Consider the following 21,263-nt stretch of genomic DNA (forward strand, 5'->3'; position numbering starts at 1 on the left):
TTACCTCTCAAAAATTTATAAAGAATAGAAGGTGGTCATTAAAGTGAGCCCCAATGCTAACCATAAGTTCTTTGAATTCTCAGTATCATCAGGATACCCCCGCAACCACCTTTGTGGGAATCTAGATGAAACTGCTGCTTCAATTCCTCAAAACTCAGTAATTCACCAGTATCTAAAAGTTGCCTGAATTGCATCAAACCCAAGTGGTGCCATCTAGTAAAGGCACTTCTGATGAAAGAGAGTTCAAACTGTATAGGAGCCAGTGACGATATTTTAGTTTCTTTTTGTCCCACCTTTGTTTTCACAAGTTCCAAACACTGAGGAGGTTTCTTGTGAAAGGATTAGTGAGTGAATGAGCAAATCTTTCAATTAGAGTAGAGATCTACAACAAATGCTTTAAAGCAAAGTGTGGAAAACTGTGTTGCTGCAATAGTACTATTATATGGGAGGCGGGGCTGGTGTTTGGGTGGTGGGGCTAGTTCTGGGCAAGACTTCTACAGTCTGTGTCCTGAAAATGGGGCTAGTTCTGGGCAAGACTTCTACTGTCTGTGTCCTGAAAATGGCAGATACAAATCAAGGTAAGGTATACACAAGAAGTAGCACATATGAGTTTATCTTGTTGGGCAGACTAGATGGACCGTGCAGGTCTTTTTCTGCTGTCATCTACTATGTTACTATGTTATTTTGTCTGAACTAGCCTCCCAATCAACTAATTTGTCTCAACTGGGATGCCCAATAATACCATTTATTTATTTGTAGCATTTGTATCCCACATTTTCCCACCTATTTGCAGGCTCAGTGTGGCTTACATTTGCCGTAGTGGCGATTGCCATTTCCGGTCTACAGAGTTGCACATGGTTTTACATTCAAGTGTGTATGGTAGAAGAATGCATTGTGATCTTGCGTAGGTGTCAACCTTGTGTTGTTGCTCAGGTATCGACATTAGGGTAAAAGTGATAGTGTTTGGCAGTGAGGTTAGTCAGCATTGTGTGGTTGCATAGGAATCGATATTAGATTAGAAGTGGTAGTGCTTGTTCATTAAAAGCAGTTAGGTTACTCAGTCGTGTGATTAAGGTAGGTACAGTCTTATTCTTCAGTCTTATTGTTTAGTAATTAGGATGGTTGTTTGTGGTATGCCTTCTTGAATAAGTCAGTTTTCAATAGTCTTCGGAAGATAGTTGGGAACTGCTTTGATATGGGACATGAACAGGCAGTTTTTGAAAAAAAGAAAAAGCAAACGAGGAAGGATATTCATAGCCGTTCCCCCCCCCCCCTCCCCCACCCCCCAATCTTGCAAGGTCTGCTCTTCTGCAGCAATTTAGAATAATTATAGTGGTAAAGAAGGCTTACATCTCTGGTGATTTGTACCCTCAAATACCTAAATTGGTGTTGCATTCTTCATGTCCTTTGAAGTGGAAAGGATATGGGATATTCTTCCAGTCCTCACTGGCACCATAATGCCATACGACTTCTGCAGCTCTTAGAAAAGATTTCCAGTTAGGCAGTTAGAGAGGCAAAAGACAAACTGGGAGCTCTGAACTCTGCAAACGCAGTGTTCCAGGTTTTGGAAAATTGCATTATTTTCCAGCTCCGTGTTCATTTAAGCACTGGTTATCCTCTCTAAACTGATCCCTTCTGTCTCCTGCACCTCCCCTCCCATAGAATTTGCTGCTGCATGTATACAAACCCCTTGATGCTGTCAGACTGTAATACTGTATTGCCCACCCACCAAGGAGGCTTTGAAGCCATGCACCCATTTCCCTCTTCCCAGAAGCTTGGACATCACTTATGCCACTTTTCCACTTTCGCTGAGATTATTCCCAAGCTCAGACTTCCTGTGTGAAAGCACGGAATACTGATAGAAAGTTCACTGGGCTGGCCAAAGGATTTTTAAACACTTTTTGATTTTAGTTTACGTTTTTACAGTAGTAGCTCAGATTAAGTTACATTCAGGTACAGTAGGTACTCTAGAGAGCTTGCAATCAATAAGTTTATACTTGAAGCAACAGAGGGTTAAGTGACTTACTCAAGGTCACAATGAGCTTCAGTGGGATTTAAACCCTGATTTCCCTGATTCTCAGCATGTTTCTGTATCCACAAGACTACTCATCCACTGAGGAGAAGAGAATTGAAGTCATTCCTGAGCTCAGATCTCCCCCATGGAAGCACTGAGTGCCAAGGTATCCCAAAAAGGGCAGCCTACAAAACAATTTCGTGAAAAAACAGTTTTCTTCTTTTTCAGCTATATAATGGAAACAGCAACTAATCAAAATGGTTGACCCAGTGGCAGAGCTGCACTGTCCTATACAGAAGGCCAAGGCTTGATTTGCAGGATTAGTTTCTGTATCGTGGGCCAGTCAGTGCTGAAGAGACCTTACTCACACTCCCTTTAGGGGGAGAGGGGGAAGGGGAAGTGTTAGCAGTTATACAGCAGCATGGCCCAAGGCTTAACAGCAAGAGAAGGCAAATTCAAAATAATCCTGGGATTCTTGACTTCAAATCTTGGACAAGTCACTTTTTCTCCTTACATGACTGTACTTTGGTTGCAATAACACATTGTTGCCTTTCCCTGTGTCCCATCAGAAGCCAATTCCATAACCATGCTTTGCACCACAGAAGTGGATAGATGCTATGCTTCTGCAGCATTTGGATGCTGTGAGGATATAGAAGCGCATGTACTTACAGTGTGATTATGAGATGAGGTTTGATTGTTCATGTTACTGAAAGTATTGTAAATAATTAGTTTCTCTCTTGTGTATCCTTACCTGTGGCAGCTCAGATGCAATTAGTGACCCATGGCTGAAGGATTTATGGAGTAAGATTCTGTTGCTGTATCCATTGACCCCTGGACTTGACATAATCAGTGATGATGTGTTGTAAGTATTAGAAATGATTAGAGAGTGCTTGCTTCAAATTTGGAATTCAAAGACTTGAAAACTAAGACAATTTACTGAAACGTTCTAGAAGGAGTGAAGGCAGTTAAGAAAGTTTTTGGTAGTATACTGTAATTGTAGCGACATGTTAGCATTGTTAGCTGCTAACAGTTAGTGATATATGTAACTGTCAGTAGTTTCTAGTGGATACATGGTTTAGGAAGGGGTGTGAGGGTTTCATTAAACAGTTAAAGGGGTGTGGAAGCCCAGAAAAGGTTAAGAACTCCTGTTTTAAATAGATTCATTCAAGGCTGTGATACGGTTTACTAAGATTCAGTAGCCCAGTTCTCATAGTTTAGGCACATCGGTAATAAAAAGGATTTTAGAGATTGCTTTTCAGCTCTGAGTGACCGGCAGTGCACTCGCTCATTAAAATGATTGTTTAAACTTTGATTGTGTGAAAATAAGTTGGAATGTAGAAGATAAGACACAGCTCTAATTAATTTGGTATGTGAAGGGAGAGGTGGAGCCTGTTTCGAGTTCAGACTGGCCACCTGGACTGAGAAACATGTGACCACATTCCTACAGTATGGCTTGTTTACCTAAACAGAGAAATTCTCAAGCATTCTGTAATTTTCCTTAGCTCTGAACATGAGTTCTAAGTCTAATAAAAAAGGGGGGGCCTCTTACAGTGAAACCAGAAGCTCATCTATGGATGAACACATTACATAGAACCAGACTCCTGGTCATGAGACTCCGACTTCTTTTCCTGGTCTAGAAAATCCTAGCATTGCTTGGATGTAGAGACCAGTGATGATTGTTTCTTTTTAGCTATAGATAGGTATTATGTTTTTTTCAATTATATAGCTTAATCATTGTGTATATTAGACAATAATGAACCTCTCATAAAAGTCTCATTTACCTACTATGAATCCAAAAGAATGCACAGTAATTGTTGAGTAGTCTGTTAGTGTTGTGTCAGTGAGGCAGGCTGTAAAACCAGGTCAGAACAACATCTCACAAAGGCACCTGTGTGATAGTACAATGATATTGCAAAGAATTCTGCATTCACAGGAGTGATATTGCTTTTGTAACTCTTGTCTTATAATGAGGGTAATTTTATAACAGATTGCTGCAGATGTCTGTTTTTAGCCTATTTATAAAGATGCAATGACAAGTGGTGGCATATTGTCAAAGCACCTAGACTTACATAGTAACCTATGGAACTTTTTAAGTCTAAGTTATTTGAAAACGAGCCCCATAGTCACCTAGTGTTTATAAATACTAGGGTTAAAGTGGCAGAACTAGGGACTGGATTGAAGCTGTGAACATTTATGCCTGCTATGGAGCAAGTATAAGTACGTGCATTTAAATAGCAACTCTGCTCATGTGCTGCCCAAACTCGGCTCCAGAACATGCCTTCTTGGCACTTTGCATACCCCTTGAGTAAGTTTACATAAAGCCTTTTTACATGCAAAAAAATCGGTTATAAAATTATCCCCAAATAAAGCAATTTTCAAAAGCCATTTGTTGAGTAGGTATCAATTTATACAGGTATAATGGCTGTTTGAAAATTACTAACCCTTTTAGTACAGATAAGGGCTCACAGATTTCCACAACATGCATACTTCTAGCAGCATTAGAAAGAGGCATTCTTGAGGATGTGTTTAGATTGGAAGAAGAAAATGATTTGTCTGGCTTACATTTTCAATGTGACAGAATCCACAAAAAAAAGCAGTTACAAATTTCTGCAGGTGATTTGTACCTATGGAATTTTCAAATGAAAAGTCCATGTGGATTTCTAACCACTTTGATTTCTTGATGGTATAGAAAGTTTTTTTTTAATTAAATATAAACTTTCCCTTTGAAAATTTGTACAAAGGTTTACAGAGTAATTATGGATTTTAAACAGGAGTAGTCTCTTTTGAAAATTGCCCCCAACATAGTGTCAATGTGTTTTTATAAAATAGGCAACCTATTATAAAATTATTTATTAGGATTTATTTATTGCTTTTAGGAGAAATTCACCCAAGGAAGGGATTACAGCAGTAAAAAAAACATTTGAATAACAGTACACACTGGTAACATAGTATGCTATTTCCAATGCCTATATAATATTAAAGCATCTTAATAGACAGTACATGGGGTACCCTGATGGTGGCAATATTTAGCCATGAAACAGATTGTAAACCAATCAATCAATCAGTTACACACTGAGCAGAGGTTTTCAATGTATCATCAATGATGACACCTAGATCCTTTTCTTGGACGGTGATTCCTAATATGGAGCCATGCATCACGTAGCTATAGTTTATTTATTTATTTATTGCATTTGTACCCCACATTTTCCCACCTCTTTGTAGGCTCAATGTGGCTTACAATACATCATGGATAGTAGAAATACGAAGAGAATAGACATTTAGTGTTACAGAAGGATTTTGGGTTGCATAGTAATGGAATACATGATAGTAATGTAACAGAAGGCATTATTAAACATTTCTGGATATATGTGGGGAGTTTCACATGTGTTGATCTTTGTGGTATATCTTGTCAAAGAGATGGGTCTTCAGTAGTTTGCGGAAGTTGGTCAGTTCATAGATCGCTTTTAGGTTGTGTGGCAATGCGTTCCAGAGTTGCGTACTCATATAGGAAAAGGTTGATGCGTGCATTAATTTGTATTTTAGACCTTTACAGTTGGGGAAATGAAGATTGAGGAATGTGCGAGATGATTTTTTAGCATTCCTGGGTGGTAGGTCTATCAGGTTTGACATGTAGGCTGGGGCATCGCCATGGATGATTTTGTGAACTAGGGTACATACTTTGAACGTGATGCGTTTGGGTGCCATATCGCAAGAAAAAACACAGATAATTTTATGTCTAGTTTGGGCCAGCTGAATAGTATTGGTATGCAGACTGCACTGAATATACTTACTAAGTTCAGTACTTAGATTGGTATTCTCACTATGGTGGCTGAAAATCTGGCCCTTGATGTTTGTTGGCAAAATTTAAAGCTCTGTGTGGAGAGAGGTGGGTGGAGAGAATGTATTTCTGAGACAAGCCTCTGTGATTTCTTTCTCAGTATTGGGAGGAAGCTCTTTTCACCATTTCTACTGCTTTCTGGGCTGTGCCCAGGCCATTTCTTGGTTGATGTCTCCAAACTGAGTGCCTGGTTCCTGGTCAGGAAGAACAGAGAGCTAGATAACCCCCCCCCCCCCCCCCCCCAAACACCCTTTTTTTTTTTTTTTACAAAGCCACGCATCAGTACAGACACAGCCCATTCACTTTGAACAGGCTGTGTTGGCATTACTGCACTGGCAGCTGCTAGCGCGGCTTTGTAAAAGGGGGGGGGGGGGTGTTGGGTTTTAAAATGAATATCTCCCCAACACTTTTGAGATAGACAATGATATGCTCCACCTCCAGCTTCTTCAAAACACAGCAGTGAAACTTCTCTCAGGGACTAAGAAATTGGATCATTTCACCCCTTAGCTGAGTGACAAGATCCATAAGAGAGAGACTGTTGTAGCTTTAAAGGGTCCTGTTTATCTCTTGAAGCAGTGGCCTCCATTGATACCCTGTGCTATGAATGATGTATGCTATGAATGATGTATACTGTATTCTAGAACCAATGGTATAGAGAAGACCACTAATTTTGCTGTGGAAACATTTTTTCTAGGTTACCACCAAAGTTCACACTTCATTTCCTGGGTGATGACATGCATGGCAAGACCAAGACCAAAGAAGTCCAAAGCTTAAGCCCTCAAGCCACTCCATCAGAGCAGCAGCCGTTCTTTGCACCCATGCTGTCCAATGAAAGGGTCACAGCACGGTCTCATTTCCAAGATGTGCGACTCATTGAGTTTGATATAACCAACTCTGGGATGAAGTGAGTAACACTGAAGCAGATTTGGTATGCTGTGTTATTTATGAGTGCTATAGGAATACGTGTGTATGTGGGAGAGAAGTATATTTGTCTTAGAGAATCATTGGTGTATATGGAGAGGTGTCTTACTGAAGGCCTCAAGAAGGTGATAAAGGATTTGAACCTGTGACTCCAGTTCCAAGTCCTCTGTTCCTCTACCCTATTAACTGGACAGTACTGCAGAATATTAGGACAGATTGCCACAACACTATTTGGTTCATGCTGGAATGGTCCCTGAAGTTATATGGTTAAGAGCAATATACAGTCCTGAAACCTGAATATCTGGGCATCACACAAATAGCAGTCTTAACTCACTGGTACCTGGGTAACTCCAGGAACTGTGGAATGCATGGATATTTAGTGCCAGTACACAGATAGGGGCTGGTACTGAATGTCAAAGGCACAAATTAGCCTGTGGTTTATAAAAAATGCTGACTGTTGTGGGTTGATATCATAAGAACATAAGCGTTGCCATACTGGGACAGACTGAAGATCCATCAAGCCGAGTTTCCTGTTTCCAACAATGGCCAAATGAGGTCATAAGTACTTGGCAAGATACCAGAACAGTAAAACAGATTTTATGCTACTTATCGTAGCAATAAGCACTGGAATTTCCCAAGTCCATCTTAAAAAATAACTTATGAACCTGACTTTTAGGAAATTATCCAAACTTTTTAAAATCCTGCTAAGTTAACTGTTTTTAAAGTACATAGGAACATAAGCATTGCCACACTGGGTCAGACCAAAGATCCATCAAGCCCAGCATCCTGTTTCCAGCAGTGGCCAATCCAGGTCACAAACACCTGGCAAGATCCCGAAAAAGTTCAATATATTTTATGCTGCTTATCCCAGAAATAAGCAGTGGATTTTCCCCAAGTCAATTTAATAATGGCCTATGGACTTTTCCTTTAGGAAGCTGTCCAGACCTTTTTTAAACTCTGCTAAGCTAACTGCCTTTACCACATTCTCTGTCAGCGAATTCCAGAGTTTAATTACACGTTGAGTGAAGAAACGTTTTCTCCGATTTGTATTAAATTTACTGCTTTGTAGTTTCATTGCATGCCCCCTAGTCTTAGTATTTTTGGAAAGAGTAAACAAACGATTCACATTTACCTTTTCCACTCCACTCATTTTTTTATAGACCTCTGTCATATCTCCCCTCCCTTACCACATTCTCTGGTAAGGAATTCCAGAATTTAATTACACTTGAGTGAAGAAATATTTACTCAGTTTTTTTTTAATTTACTACTTAGTAGCTTCATTGTGTGCCCCCTAGTCCTAGTATTTTCCTCTCCACTCAGTATTTTATAGAGCTCTGTTATATCTCCTTTAGCCCTCTCTTCTCCAAACTGAAGAGCACTAGCCTTTTTAACCTTTCCTCATAGGGAAGTCGTCCCATTCTCTTTATCATTTTCGTTGCCCTTCTCTGTACCTTTTCTAATCATGTTATCTTTTTTGAGATGCAGTGACCAAAATTGCACACGGTATTCGAGGTGTGGTCACACCAAGCAGAGATACAAAGGCATTATAACATTTTCATTTTTGTTTACTATTTCTTTCTTAATAATTCCTAAAATTCTATTTGTTTTCTTAGCCACCGCTACACACTGAGCAAAGGGTTTCAACGAATCATCAGTGATGACACCTAGATCCCTTTCCTGGATGGTGATTCCTAATATGGAACCATGCATCACGTAGCTATAGTTTGGGTTCCTCTTTCCCACTTGCATTATTTTGCACTTGCTCACATTAAACATCATCTGCCATTTGGATGCCCAGTCTTCCAGTCTTGTAAGGTTCTCTTGCAATTTTTCACAATCCTCTTGAGATTTAACAACCTTGAATAACTTTGTTTCTTTAGCAAATTTAATTACCTCACTAGTTAGACTTTGTTTGGTAATGGAGGCGTGAAGAAGGAAGTTTGGGAGCTCCAGCTTACTCTGCTCCAAAACACCTCCATTTACCTGCTTCAACATCGTTGAACGCTGATCCTGAATCGTTTTGACATTGTCTCCCACTCTGCATAGAACTTGGACAATCTTGGAGGATGGATGGCGTACAGATCCGCAAAAAAAGAATGTGACAAAATCCACGCGCCTGACTTGAAAATGGCGGACAAAGGTGCGCTTCCATCCCCGTCTCCCAGTTCCGCATGGGCTGCAGAAATCCAGTCAGAGGTGAGCGCAGCCATGGAATCTTTTATGGAACATCAATTCCAACATATCATGGATTATTTGGAAGTAATGGAATCCAACTTTACCAACATAACTAAAGATGTGCCGGCACTACAATAGTTTGTGAGCACTGTGGAGGATTCAGTAAGGGCCATAGAAGAGCGCCAGCCTCAGTTTCATGCACAATTTCTCAGTTTAAAAAACAAACTGGATGAACTAGAAAATTATTCATGGAGAAATCTCTGGTTGGTGGGCTTTCCGGAGGCGCTTCCTGAACCTGATCTCCATGCTTTTTTGGAAACGTGGCTAACAGATGCTCTCTCTCTGCCGCGTACTACTGGTCCTTTGCTAATTGAACAAGCACATTGGATGGGACAATGGCATGATTCATCAACAAGACCAAGAGTGCTTATATTTTGCTTACTTAACTATGTACATAAATTGGCTATCCTAAAGGCGCTATGTGGATGCAAACAGCTCAAATATGGGGATCATACAATACTTTGTTTCCAAGATTATTCAGCGGCGGTATCTACTGCACGGAAAATATTTGCCCCCCCCCCCCCCCCCCCCCCCCGCACTGACTTAGTAAAATTCCACATTAGATTCAATTTGGCATATCTGGTAAAGCTGAGGATCTTTCATAACAGAGCCACCCATGTTTTCACCTCTGCATTGGAAGCTTCACGGTTCGTGGCGAGTATAACATCTTCTCCCCCTTGTTGAATGGTATATAGAACTTTTGTGATATTACAAGCTTGGACATAGCTACTGAAGTGCGTTTCCGGGTAAAGATGTAGCTCTAATGCCATATTTGTAAACTCTTGGGTTCCTCGGAACCAGTCATTAATGTGGTGCATGCCACAGGCGACTGTCATGTATTTTATGTTAAGTAGTCCCAGGCCCCCATACTCCACCGGAACGCTTATTGTAGAAATAGGTAGTCTTGGCCTCTTACCCTTCCACAGAAACTCCTGCACTAGTTTGTTTAGTTTCCACTCGTCCACCCTCTTCAAAAATAGGGGGAGTACTTGAAAGACATATGTCCATCTGGGGACTATTATCATGTTAAAAAGGGCAATACGCCCCAAAAGAGAAAGCGGAAGAAACCTCCAGGCTTGTAGCTGTGTTTTAGTATCTTGTAGTAGTCTCTGCACATTTTGGTCATATAGGATTGATAAGTTCATTGGGATAATTACTCCCAGGTATTTCAGTGATGTGCGTGCCCACTGTAAAGGGAACTGACCAGGCCAAGAAGTTCGTACCTCCGGCGTTGCCGGAGGGCTATAGATTTATTCAAATTTAAACAAAACCCAGAGTATTTTCCATATTGTGCAATTACCGCCAACAACCTTCCCATCGTCTCTTTGGGTTCCCTGATTATTACTAGAGGATCATCCGTGTAGGCCAATGCTCTAAGATCGACCCCCGCCAAGGTAACCCCCCCCCCCCCCCCCCCCCCCCCCCCGTAAATCTGGAGCTGAGGAGATCACTCACATCAGAGGTTCTAATGATATGAGGAATAATAGTGTGGACAGTGGGCATCCCTGCCGTGTGCCTCGGCATATTGGAAGCTCTAATTCCCTAGTACCATTAATTACTACTCCTGCTCTGGGTTGACAATAAAGCGCCTAGTGGCCTGCGCAAACCACCTCACTATGCCCATAGCAGCCATTGTTTGGAAAAGGAAGTCCCACCCCACCCGGTCGAAAGCCTTCTCAGCATCCAGACTCAGGAGTAAGGTGGGCATGTCCACTTGTTGACTAGCTGCCAGGGCTAGTAGAGTCTTCCTAACATTGTGTATTGAATGTCTTCCACGTACAAACCCCACCTGCTCTGATCCTATCAAGGATGGTAAACACTGTGCTAGTTGTTCCGCTATCATCTTTGCCAAAATTTTGGTGTCTGCGTTCAGTAGAGATATTGGTCGGTACGACTCCGCCCTGTCCAGGGGTTTCCCGGGCTTAGGTATCAAAGTTATAAGCGCTGTATTAGCATAACGTGGGAAACATCCTGTCTTTACGATCTCCCTATAGTATTCTAGTAATGCTGCCAGCGCCTCCCCTGGTAGTATCTTATAATATTCGCCCGTTAGCCCATCGGGACCTGGCGCCGACCACAACCGTAATGTCTTAACCACCGACTGCAACTCAGGCAAAGTTATTGGCTTGTTTAATATCTCCAACTGCTCAGCTGTTATCTTGGGAAGTCCAGCCTGGAGTAGGTACTCCTGTACTGAATGCCCTGTAGTAGGAGTATTAGCTTGGTATAAGGAGGTAAAGTAGTCAGTGAATATCTGCCCAATCTTCTGTTTATCCGTCGTCACATTACCCTTGGAATCTTTTAAAGATGTCACCGTCCGTGGACCTCCCCAATTTTTTATGAGGCGTCCCAGCATTCTACCCGCCCGATTACCAAACCTCTGCAATTTATATTTCTAATATAATGCAGATTTGGTCTCCCTCTCATGTAATAAGCTGTTTAATGTCACCTGGGTAACTTTTAAATTATCTAGGGTTTCCGCAGTGGGATGAGCTAGGTGTACTCTTTTAGCTTTTTGCAATTGCCTTTCCAATCGCACAATGCCCGCTTCTCTCTTTTTACATTTGATACTACAATAAGCTATAATAGCGCCTCGCAAGACTGCCTTAGAGGCAGACCAAAACAATTCCGGCTGAGTATCAGCGTGTACCCTATTGTGCTCTATGTATTGTGCCCACCTTTTCTGTACATGCCTCCGCAGCTGTGGGTTAGAGTATAAGTGCATGGGGTATCTCCACCCTCTTCCACCCCTGGTGTCTGCGGCCACTCGTAAATCTATGCATATTAAGGCGTGGTCCGCAATTTCTTCAGGACCAATGGTCGCTGTGTCTACGAGATGGAATAATGAGCGAGCCATCAGTATGTAATCTAATCTAGCAAATGTACCATGAGCCCGTGACCTGTGGGTGTAGTCTCTATCATTTGGGTGGGTCAGCCTCCAGGGATCTACCAGGTCTAGGGTTCGGTTAAATTGTTGAAGCTCTTGGGCGCGGGTCCCCCTATACTGAGAATCCACTAGACTAGAACAATCCTGACGGGGATCTATCACAGCATTGAAATCGCCGGCTACTATCAAACCCCTCCCCCCATTGGTCTGCAGGCATTTTCCGGCTAATGATGCAAAGTATGTCGCGTCATAATTATTAGGCCCATAAAGAACTAACAGTAGTAAGTTCATCCCATGCAGCCACACTCGCAATAGAATATAGTCTCCTTTATCTCCTTTTTCTAGTACTGTCGCTTTATATGTAAGTCCCTGCCTAAATAGAACTGCCACTCCCCCTTTTCGTCCCTGGGGCGAAGCCGCATATACTTCACTAACCCACAATTTTTGTAATTTAGCATGCTCTAAGTTTGTCAGGCGTGTTTCTTGCAAACATGCTATGTCAGCTTTGTGTCGTTTTAGGGCTGCGAGTATTTTAGATCTTTTGATCGGGGAGCTGATACCTCCTACATTCCAGGAAACTATCCTAGTTGCCATCCCCCTAGTATGAAAAATCTGGTAACATTCGTGGGTCGGCATATCATAAATGCTCCCTCTCCCCTCCAATGTACTGTAGGCTCCCCCAGCTCCAGAATCCTTCCCCCTATTCCAGGCCAGTGTTCAACCATTGTGATGGACTGTACCACCAATCTCACATAACATGAGATCCCTGGCTCTGAGCACTCTGTAGATATCTTATTATCAAAAACCCCAGTACCCTCCCCCCTCCTCTCCCCGCCCCCATACTGTTAACCCTCTAACCATCTATCCATGCCTAAGCCTGGTGTTGGCAAAAGACCACCTAATTAGCAGAGAGACCTCTACCCCTTCCAAACAAGTAAGTACAACATTCACTGCAATCCAGTTTAACAACCACAAATTCCCCGTATTTACCACAATGCTCTCAGTCCTCTTCAATAACATTCTGGCTTTGCAGTGCAGATTTTGCTTCTTCTACAGATTTATAAGAGCTCCACTGCCCTTTGACCAAAACTTTCAAGGAGGCTGGATATTGGAGGATAAAACGAATTTGCTTTTGAACCAGCAGGGTGCATAAAGGATGGAATCTCCTCCGTTGTTCTTGTACTCCAGCAAAATAATCGGGAAACATCAATATTTGCCGTCCATCATGCTTGAGCTCTCCTCTGTGGATCTTAAAACCATGCAACACTTCCATTTTATGATGATAATTGAGCAGTTTTGCCACTATCATGCGGGGCCTCGTTTGGCCTATGTTGCGTCCCAAGCGGTGCGCTCTTTCAATGATCAGTGGCCCATGCGAGTCCGACAATGCCAGTTCTTTCATGAGCCAATCTGTGAGCCAAACAACTAGATTTTGATCGGGGATATTCTCCGACAAGCCCACGATCCGCACGTTGTTCCTACGTGAGCGATTCTCAAGGTCTTCCAGCTTGTCCATATGGTCCCGTAGTTGTTGCTTGATTGCATGTATATCTGCAGAGTAACCCCTGGAGTCGTCTTCCAGAGCCGATGCCCTGGTTTCCAGATCTTCTAGGCGGGTCTCCATTCCTTCTACTTTCGTCTGAAAGAGATCAATCTTATGTTCCAGAGCGTCCCACTTGGGCTGCCATGCCCTCGCTACTGCAGTGGTTAATTGCTCTAACTGCAACGGTGAAAAAACTTGTTCCGTCTGCTGGGAGTCCTCTGCCATCTTGAAATCCGGGGTTGGAGGTTTGCTCTTTTCTTTTTCGTTCTTCCCAGTTCTCAATGACATCCCAACTTCAGATTTGCGAACGTACTTGTCCATATAGTGCTGTGGGGTCAAAATTGGTAGGTAATAATCGCCGGATTTGCAGATTAATCACGATTCTGGGGCGAGGGCTCCCGAGCTTCAGCTAAATGCAGCTGATCAGCTCATCGCATCATGTGATCCCTCGGTATAATCTATTATAAAGAACAAAATTACATAGCATATACATAAATATGGATTAATGAGACAATGTCAACATGGATTTAGTCAGGGGAAATCTTATGTCACCAATCTACTACATTTCTTTGAAGGGATGAATAAACGTGGATAAAGGTGAGCCAGTTAATACTGTGTATCTGGATTTTCAAAAGGCATTTGACAAAGTATTTCATGAAAGACTCCTGAAGAAATTGGAGAGTCATGGGATAGGAGGTAGTGTCCTATTGTGGATTAAAAACTGGTTAAAAGATAGAAAACAGAGAGGAGGAAGTGACGTCACTGCACTGAATGGTTGCCTAGCTTCTTTGCTCCTGCCTCTACCACACTATTACTAGCATACACTACCTCTGTTATATGCAAATCTTTCATGCATATTTATTGTGGCTATCCTGAAAACGTAACTGGCAAAAGGTACTCCAGGACTGGACTTAGGATACACTGATTTAGAGGACTCTCCCTCATGGGAGCAGGAGGAGGAGTGGTCTCATGTGATTTGCCTCTTCCACTATGAGGAGCTCTCTTGTCTCACCTATGAGGTTATGGAGACTCGCGGGATGCTCAAAACTCCCAGTGTGGACCCCTCTGAGTGGGGCTCTCTTGGAAGGCCATGCAGGGCTCCAGAAGCATTTCCCCCTTCATAAGGCTGTCTCCTGCACAATGCTGGCAGCATGGAAGTCCCCAGATGGGGGTCTCAGGAGGGCTTGGACTTTTGATCATCTTTATTCCTTTTTATTCTGAGGAGGTGGAGAAGTATTGGACATACCCAAAGGTGGATGCTTTCTTCGTGGTGGTCACTAAAGCAATTGCTGTCCCTGTTAAGGGCATTTCAGCCCTCTGAGAGCTCCACGATGAGCGAATAGAGCAGCAGTTAGCTTGGCCTTTTCTGTGGGGGTGTCCAGTGTCCAAGCAGCCATTTGTGGCAGCTGTGTGGCACGTGACATGCTGCACTGGCTGCAGCAGCTATTGGAGTCCCCTGAAGTTTCCCATCTGGAATCTGGTGTGGCCTTCTTGGCAGATGTCCTTTATGATTTGGTCCAAGTGGCTTCTCGCTTAGTGTGGTGGCCGTTGTTGGCTGTGGCTCCACCACTGGGTGGTAGATGCTGCCCCTAAGAAACTTCTCAGTCCTCTGCCTTTTAGAGGTGCCTGCTGTTTGGAGAGGATCTGGAGAAGCTAGTGAAGGATTTGGGGTTAAGGCAAAAGTTCCCAGCAGTCTCTTGATTCCAGACACTGCTTCAGGGGAGCGGTCTGTTTTCAGCCAGCTTGGTGCACTTCAACTCAGGCCTCCAATTCAGGGAGGCCTTTTCAGTTGGGCTCCTTTTAGTGACTTGCAAGTGGAGCTCCAGTGGCCTGTCCTGCCCAGTGAGGGGAAAGGAGAAATGGGAATTGATACACTGCCTTTCTGTGGTTTTTTGCAACTACATTCAAAGCGGTTTACATATTATATTCAGGTACTATTTGTACCAGGGACAATGGAGGGTTAAGTGACTTGCCCAGAGTCACAAGGAGCTGCAGTGGGAATCAAATTCAGTTCCCCAGGATCAAAGTCCACTGCACTAACCACGAGGCTGCTACTCCACTCCACACAATGAGGATGCATCGGGCCCTTTGATGGTGCAGGTGGGGGTTAAGTTGTCTCTCTTCCACCACGAGTGAGCCCACATCACCTTGGACCAGTGGGTTCTAGAGAAGGGTTTACTCTCTGAGGCTCACCCACCCCATTCCTGGTGTTGTCATGACTTCCCTCATGTGACTTGGAGTAGAAGCGATGGGCTATCACCCTTAACTCTCCAGTGTCTCTTGGAGTTTTGAGGGCTATGGATCCGGTGCCTCGCAAAAAGCAAGATCAGGACTTTGTGCTATTTATTTTGTGGTACCAAAGATGGCTGGCTCTTTCTGTTTCTCCTGGACCTGAAGGGGGTCAATGACTTTTCTTGAGGTGCAACATTTTTGCATGGAAAGCCTCAGATCTGTGATTGCCTTGGTTCAGCCAGGGAGTTCTGTAAATCACAGAGGTTTACCTGCACTTTCCCATCACAGCACATCACAAGTATTATCTTCATTTCTGTGCCCTTGGGCGCTGTTTCCAGTTTCAGACCTTGTCCTTTGGTCTGGCCATGGCCCTACACACATTCTGCAAAGTTATGATGGTGGTCACTGCTTCTCTGTGTTGCCTGGCTGATTTGGGTGAATTCAGCTGTGGAGACCAACCTGGCCACTTCTGAGGTCATAAATACATAAGTAATGCCACACTGGGAAAAGACCAAGGGTCCATCGAGCCCAGCATCCTGTCCACGACAGCGGCCAATCCAGGCCAAGGGCACCTGGCAAGCTTCCCAAACGTACAAACATTCTATACATGTTATTCCTGGAATTGTGGATTTTTCCCAAGTCCATTCAGTAGTGATTTATGGACTTGTCCTTTAGGAAACCGTCTAACCCCTTTTTAAACTCTGCCAAGCTAACAGCCTTCACCACGTTCTCCGGCAATGAATTCCAGAGTTTAATTATGCGTTGGGTGAAGAAACATTTTCTCTGATTTGTTTTAAATTTACTACACTGTAGTTTCATCGCATGCCCCCTACTCCTAGTATTTTTGGAAAGCTTGAACAGACGCTTCACATCCACCTGTTCCACTCCACTCATTATTTTATATACCTCTATCATGTCTCCCCTCAGCCGTCTCGTCACCAAGCTGAAAAGCCCTAGCCTCCTTAGTCTTCATAGGGAAGTCGTTCCATCCCCGCTATCATTTTAGTCGCCCTTCGCTGCACCTTTTCCAATTCTACTTTATCTTTCTTGAGATGCGGCGACCAGAATTGAACACAATACTCAAGGTGCGGTCGCACCATGGAGCAATACAACGGCATTATAACATCCTCACATTCTATTTGCTTTCCTAGCCGCAGCAGCACACTGAGCAGAAGGTTTCAATGTATTATCGATGACGACACCCAGATCCCTTTCTTGGTCCGTAACTCCTAACGTGGAACCTTGCATGACGTAGCTATAATTCGGGTTCTTTTTTCCCCACATGCATCACCTTGCACTTGCTCACATTAAACGTCATCTGCCATTTAGCCGCCCAGTCTCCCAGTCTCGTAAGGTCCTTCTGTAATTTTTCACAATCCTGTCGCGAGTTAACGACTTTGAATAACTTTGTCTCATCAGCAAATTTAATTACCTCGCTAGTTATTCCCATCTCTAAATCATTTATAAATATATTAAAAAGCAGCGGTCCTAGCACAGACCCCTGAGGAACCCCACTAACTACCCTTCTCCATTGTGAATACTGCCCATTTAACCCCACTCTCTGTTTCCTATCCTTCAACCAGTTTTTAATCCATAATAGGACATTTCCTCCTATCCCATGACCCTCCAATTTCCTCTGGAGTCTTTCAGAGGTACTTTGTCAAACGCCTTCTGAAACTCTAGATACACAATATCAACCGGCTCCCCTTTATCCACATGTTTGTTCACCCCTTCAAAGAAATGTAGTAGATTGGCGAGGCAAGATTTCCCTTCACTAAATCCATGTTGACTTTGTCTCAGTAATCCATGTCCTTGGATGTGCTCTGTAATTTTGTTTTCCTCAGCGACCCTCCAGACCGGTCAAGACGCGTGGGTTATGCTCGCCTACCAGCAGAGGGAGACTGAGAACACTAACTTCAACTATGTACATATAACCTGTGCCCATCCCACAAAAGCCAGTATTTTCTCAGTCTCAGCAGAGGGTAGACAGGCAGCCTGTGCAGCTTGTCCAGTCTGGTAGGAGTCAGGGATCAGGAGAGTTTTAGCCTGGTCTATTGTTCATTCCTGAGGAACATCCCTGTGCCTGGACTACTCTGTGTGCTGGGGGTTGGTGGTGCCAGTGGGGCCTGCCATTGTCCCCCCTGGGGTGTCACACCCGGGTGGCCGGGTCCCTCCCCCGAGCTAGCTCTCCAGTTTGGGCAGCTTTGTGCCTCGGCTGCACTTGTTATATTGCAGCCTTGAGTGCCAGGGATTTAATAGCAGCAGGGCTCAAATTGTGCTGCAATAAAGTTAAAAAAAAAAAAAAAAAAAAAAAACTTCTTAAAGATCCAGACAGTGTGGAGAGCGGTGCAGCTGCACTCCGGAGTGCCGGAGCTGGGCAGCCGTTCGAGTTGGGCTGTGAGTGACTTCTTTGGGGTGAGTCCCAGTTCTTTTACCTTTGGGGAGTTTTTGGCGCGAAGATGGCCTCGAAGCCGCTTCGCTGTCGTTTTTGCGCGCGTCGGGGGGTCGATGCGATTGGCGGTTCCTGCCGCTTTTGCGGGGAACCGAAGCCTCAGTCCTCCGCTCCGCCGGTGTTAGCGGCGGAGCTTCCCGCGCCAGCCTTGCAGGAGGTTGCAGGGGCTTCGGCTAGCGGTTCAGCGGCGGTCCCGGTTTTGGCGGGAACCGCCACCATCTTGGATTCGGGCCCGAGAATACCGGATTTAGTCAGCGGTCCTCAGGGCAGCCCGGTGGCTGGTGCTTCTGGAGGGGACGTTTCGGGAAGGATGGGTTTCCCTCCGGAATTTGTTTGGTCCTTATTTCAAGCCTGGCAGGCGGGACCATCGCGCACGGAGCCCCTTAGTCTGGGGGGGGGCTTGGGCGCTAAGAGGCCACGTGTTGAGTGGGCTGAGGACCTGGACTGTTTTTCTCCTCCAGAGTCAGAGGGCGACTTTAGTCCCCTGGAGGAGGAGGAGGGGTCCTTGTCCGGGCCAGATAGAGAGACAGTGCCCGGGGAGGATCCGTCGGTGGTCCGCATTTTTCACAGGGAGGAATTGGCGGATCTTATTGAGCAGGTGTCTGCTATGCTCAAGTTTGACCCGGCAGTAGATCCGGCTCCCTCTGAAAAGCAGGACCCGTTGGTTAAGGGGATCCGCAGGGTATCTCGGACTTTTCCTATGAATGCGGATCTTAGAGAGATGGTAACGCAGGAATGGCTCTCGCCAGAGGCGCCTTGTAAGGTGGCACGGGCCATGGCTAAGCTCTATCCCCTTCCGCAGGAAGATAGAGACTCTTTAAAGCCTCCGACTGTGGATGCCGTAGTGACGGCGGTGACTAAGGCTACTGCAATTCCTGTAGATGGAGGGGCTGCCTTGCGGGACCCTCAGGACAGGAAATTGGAGACATTCCTGAAGCGCAGTTTTGATTTATCGGCGCTGGCTTTGCAGGCTTCAGTTTGTGGAGGTCTGGTGGCTCGAGCATGTTTCCGCTGGGCTGAGCGGCTGCTAGATGCTCCGCAGGTTGATAGAGCCGCCTTAGTGCAGGATTTGGCAAAGTTGGAGATGGGCTCGTCCTTCTTGGCAGATGCGCTATATGATTTGTTGCGTGCATCGGCGAAGAACATGACCCTCGCAGTGGCGGCTCGAAGGGCCCTGTGGTTGCGGGGCTGGCTGGCAGATGCTGCGTCCAAGGCAAAGTTGTGTTCGCTTCCCTTTAAGGGCGCTTTGCTTTTTGGAGACGAATTGGATAAGTTGGTTAGGGGTCTTGGTGATACTAAGATCCCGCGGCTTCCAGAGCTTCGGCCCAAGGCGTCTAGGGGCTCTGCGGTGCGAGGCCGTTTTCAGGAAGCTAGACGGTATCGGCCGGGTAGGTCCTCGGGGGGGTTCCGGGGTCGTTATTTTCAGAGAACCCAGCCCTTTCGTGGGGGCCGCCGGGGGGGGGCGAGCTGCCTCTTCTGGAGCGGCCAGTACGTCCCGTGGGTCGCAATGATGGTTTGGGGGTCCAGCCTCTGGTTCGTGTGGGGGCTCGCTTACGCTTGTTTTACCAGAGGTGGGCCCAAATCACGTCAGACCAGTGGGTACTGCAGATAGTGCGAGACGGGTACGCGCTGGAGTTCGACGGTCCTCTGTCCGATTTCTTTCTCGTCTCTCCCTGTCATTCAAGGCGCAAGGCAAGGGCAGTGCGAGACACTCTGTCACGTCTGGTAGAGTTAGGCGCTGTGGTGCCTGTTCCGCCAGAAGAACGAGGTACCGGTTGTTACTCCATTTACTTTGTGGTGCCAAAGAAAGAGGATTCTTTTCGGCCCATTTTAGACCTCAAGAGGGTCAATGCGGCTCTAAAGATCCCTTCCTTTCGGATGGAAACGTTGCGCTCGGTCATTGTAGCGGTTCAGGAAGGGGAATTTCTGACTTCATTGGATTTGACAGAAGCTTATTTACACATCCCCATTCTAGAGGCGCACCAGCGTTTTCTTCGTTTTGTGGTGTTAGGGAGTCACTTTCAGTTTTGTGCGCTCCCATTCGGCCTGGCTACAGCTCCTCGCACTTTCTCCAAGGTGATGGTGGTCGTGGCAGCGGCGTTACGGTTGCAGGGCATTTTGGTGCATCCGTATCTCGACGACTGGTTAATTCGAGCCAAGACGCAGGCGGAGAGCGAGGAGGCTACCGCCCGGGTGGTGTCCTTTTTGCAGTCGCTGGGTTGGGTTGTCAATCTGGCCAAGAGTCACCTAGTCCCGTCACAGTCTCTAGAATATCTGGGAGTTCGGTTCGACACGGAGCGAGGCCGGGTGTTTTTGACGGCTCCTCGCATTTCCAAACTGCAGATTCAGATACGTCAGCTCCGAGCTCAGAGGGCGCCTGCGGCGCGGGAGTATCTTCAGGTGTTAGGTCTGATGGCGGCATCTATAGAGGTAGTACCTTGGGCCAGGGCCCACATGAGACAGTTGCAGAGTTCGTTGTTGACTCGTTGGTCCCCTCAGTCCCAGGAGTTGGAGGAGCGGTTAGCGCTGCCGGAGAGGGTTCGGCGCAGCCTCCGCTGGTGGCTTCACACTCCGAATCTAGCGAAGGGTATGCCGCTAGAGGTGCCGAATTGGGTGGTACTGACCACGGATGCGAGTCTGTTAGGCTGGGGGGCGCATTGTCTAGGGCAGGTGGCCCAAGGGCGCTGGACGTCGGAAGAGGCGGCGTGGTCCATCAACCGCCTGGAGACTCGGGCAATTCGGTTGGCTCTTCGGTCCTTCCAGAGTCTGCTAGAGGGCAAGGCGGTCAGAGTTCTTTCCGACAATGCCACGGCCGTCGCTTATGTGAATCGGCAGGGGGGGACGAAGAGCCCGGGATTAGCCGTAGAGGCAGCGGAGTTGTTGGGGTGGGCAGAGGCTCATCTTCAGGCTCTTTCGGCAGGCCACGTAGCAGGAGTGGACAATGTGGACGCGGATTATCTGAGCAGGCACATGTTGGATCCCGCAGAGTGGGCTCTCCATCCCTCAGTGTTCGAGCGGATAGTGTTGCAGTGGGGTCGGCCGGTGTTGGATCTCATGGCATCGGCCGACAATGCGCAGGTCGCGCGGTACTTCAGTCGTCGAAGAGATGCTCGAGCCGAGGGTCTCGACGCGTTGGTTCTG

The 21,263-nt window shown here is 45.6% G+C and overlaps 1 protein-coding gene across 5 annotated transcripts in view; it reads left to right on the forward strand.

Moving 5' to 3' along the window:
- Nucleotides 1-21,263, forward strand: part of NDOR1 (NADPH dependent diflavin oxidoreductase 1) — a 390,824-nt gene that overhangs the window by 78,885 nt on the left and 290,676 nt on the right. For all 5 annotated transcript variants that reach the window (XR_003942469.1, XM_030206227.1, XM_030206230.1 and 2 more), the window contains 2 exons: nt 2,775-2,876; nt 6,547-6,756. Coding sequence is in view for 4 of the 5 variants with exons in the window: in XM_030206227.1 (XP_030062087.1) it covers nt 2,775-2,876; nt 6,547-6,756 (312 nt within the window). In the remaining variant the exon portion in view is untranslated. The remainder of the gene's footprint in view (nt 1-2,774; nt 2,877-6,546; nt 6,757-21,263) is intronic.

Source organism: Microcaecilia unicolor, chromosome 6, assembly GCF_901765095.1.
Source record: "Microcaecilia unicolor chromosome 6, aMicUni1.1, whole genome shotgun sequence".
NCBI lineage: Eukaryota > Metazoa > Chordata > Amphibia > Gymnophiona > Siphonopidae > Microcaecilia > Microcaecilia unicolor.